Genomic DNA, 1,313 nt, shown 5'->3' on the forward strand with positions numbered 1-1,313 from the left:
CGGCGCTGAAGCAGCCCCTCGGGGACGGGGGAAAAGCCTCTTTCTGCAGCAAGACCAGCCGCCGCCCGCCGAGAGCCGGCCGAGAGGGAAGCGCCTGAAGGGAAATGCGAGCTTGTGATTTCGGAGCGCTCCTCCAGCCGTCAGCTCCCTCCGCACCGGCTTTGACTTTCGCTTAGCGGGGGGCTGCCCTGCTGGCTCGTCGTCTCCTCGGCATCTCGGGCTCCGGGACCAGATCATTTTGCACTTCGTTAAACGAGCAGCGCGGTCTCCTTTCCTTCCCTTTTCTTTTTTTTCTTTTTTTTTTTTTTTTTTTTAAGAGACGAAGCGTCCAGAAATGGTTCAGCCTGCTTAGCCCAATGATTTCTTGCGTGGACACTCTATTTTTAATCTTTTTTATAATTATTATTTTTGGACGGGGAAGGATCGAGTAGAAGAAATCCTTCAGTGAAGGGAACGCAGTGCTTTGCTCCCCGTCGAGGAGAAGATCCGATTCCAGCTTCAGGCAGAGGACCGTGGTTAGTGTAGGTCTTTCAGTCTCGGTTTCGAAGCGCTAAATATTGAAGGGTCACAGCAGAACTGCCTTCTCCCGAGCGGCTTGCCTGTCGTGGTTGTGGCTCTGAGGTCGCCTCCCCCCTCCTCGCACCATTTCTGTTGGTGGTGTTTTTGTTTGGTTGGTTTGGCTTTTTTTCCCTCCCCTTTTCCCCTTTTTTTCTCCCCTTTTCATTTTTTTTTATTGTTATTATTTGATTTGATTTGGGTGAATTCCCTCCCTCCCTTCTTTAAACGAAAATACTAACTCTGAAGCCGAAATCCATGCCCCCTGCAATTCGGAAGAATCGGGTCTAATATGCCAGTGTCATCTTCGCCTTGCAGTAGTCGCGATGAAGGAAAAATCCAAGAACGCGGCAAAGACTAGACGGGAAAAAGAAAATGGAGAATTCTACGAACTGGCCAAACTCCTGCCCCTGCCCTCGGCCATCACCTCCCAGCTGGACAAGGCGTCCATCATCCGCCTCACCACCAGCTACCTGAAAATGCGAGCCGTCTTCCCCGAAGGTAACCACCCCGGGGCTCCCCGGGAGGGGCCGTCCGGCTCCCGCCCGGCCCGCACGGGAGGGACCGGGCAGCACCGCGGCCCGAAAGGGGGAGGGGGGGGCACATACCCCGAGACCAGCCCGCATCTCTACGTCCTGGGAGGAAGGGGGGTGTTTGCAGGGCTCCCAGCCCCGGGTGGCAAACGAGGGGCGAGCGAGGGAAGAGCCGCCGGGGGTGGAAAGGAGCCCGCTTGCCCGGGCAGAGGAGGCAGCGCTGCG

The 1,313-nt window shown here is 56.1% G+C and overlaps 1 protein-coding gene across 1 annotated transcript in view; it reads left to right on the forward strand.

Moving 5' to 3' along the window:
• The first annotated feature begins 881 nt into the window (after positions 1-881).
• SIM2 (SIM bHLH transcription factor 2) overlaps positions 882-1,313 on the forward strand; it is a 58,817-nt gene continuing 58,385 nt past the window's right edge. The window contains exon 1 of the mRNA XM_009640988.1: positions 882-1,092. Within this exon, the coding sequence (XP_009639283.1) occupies positions 882-1,092 (211 nt within the window). The remainder of the gene's footprint in view (positions 1,093-1,313) is intronic.

This window comes from Egretta garzetta, unplaced genomic scaffold, assembly GCF_000687185.1.
Source record: "Egretta garzetta isolate BGI_Z169 unplaced genomic scaffold, ASM68718v1 scaffold45, whole genome shotgun sequence".
Taxonomy (NCBI): Eukaryota; Metazoa; Chordata; class Aves; order Pelecaniformes; family Ardeidae; genus Egretta; species Egretta garzetta.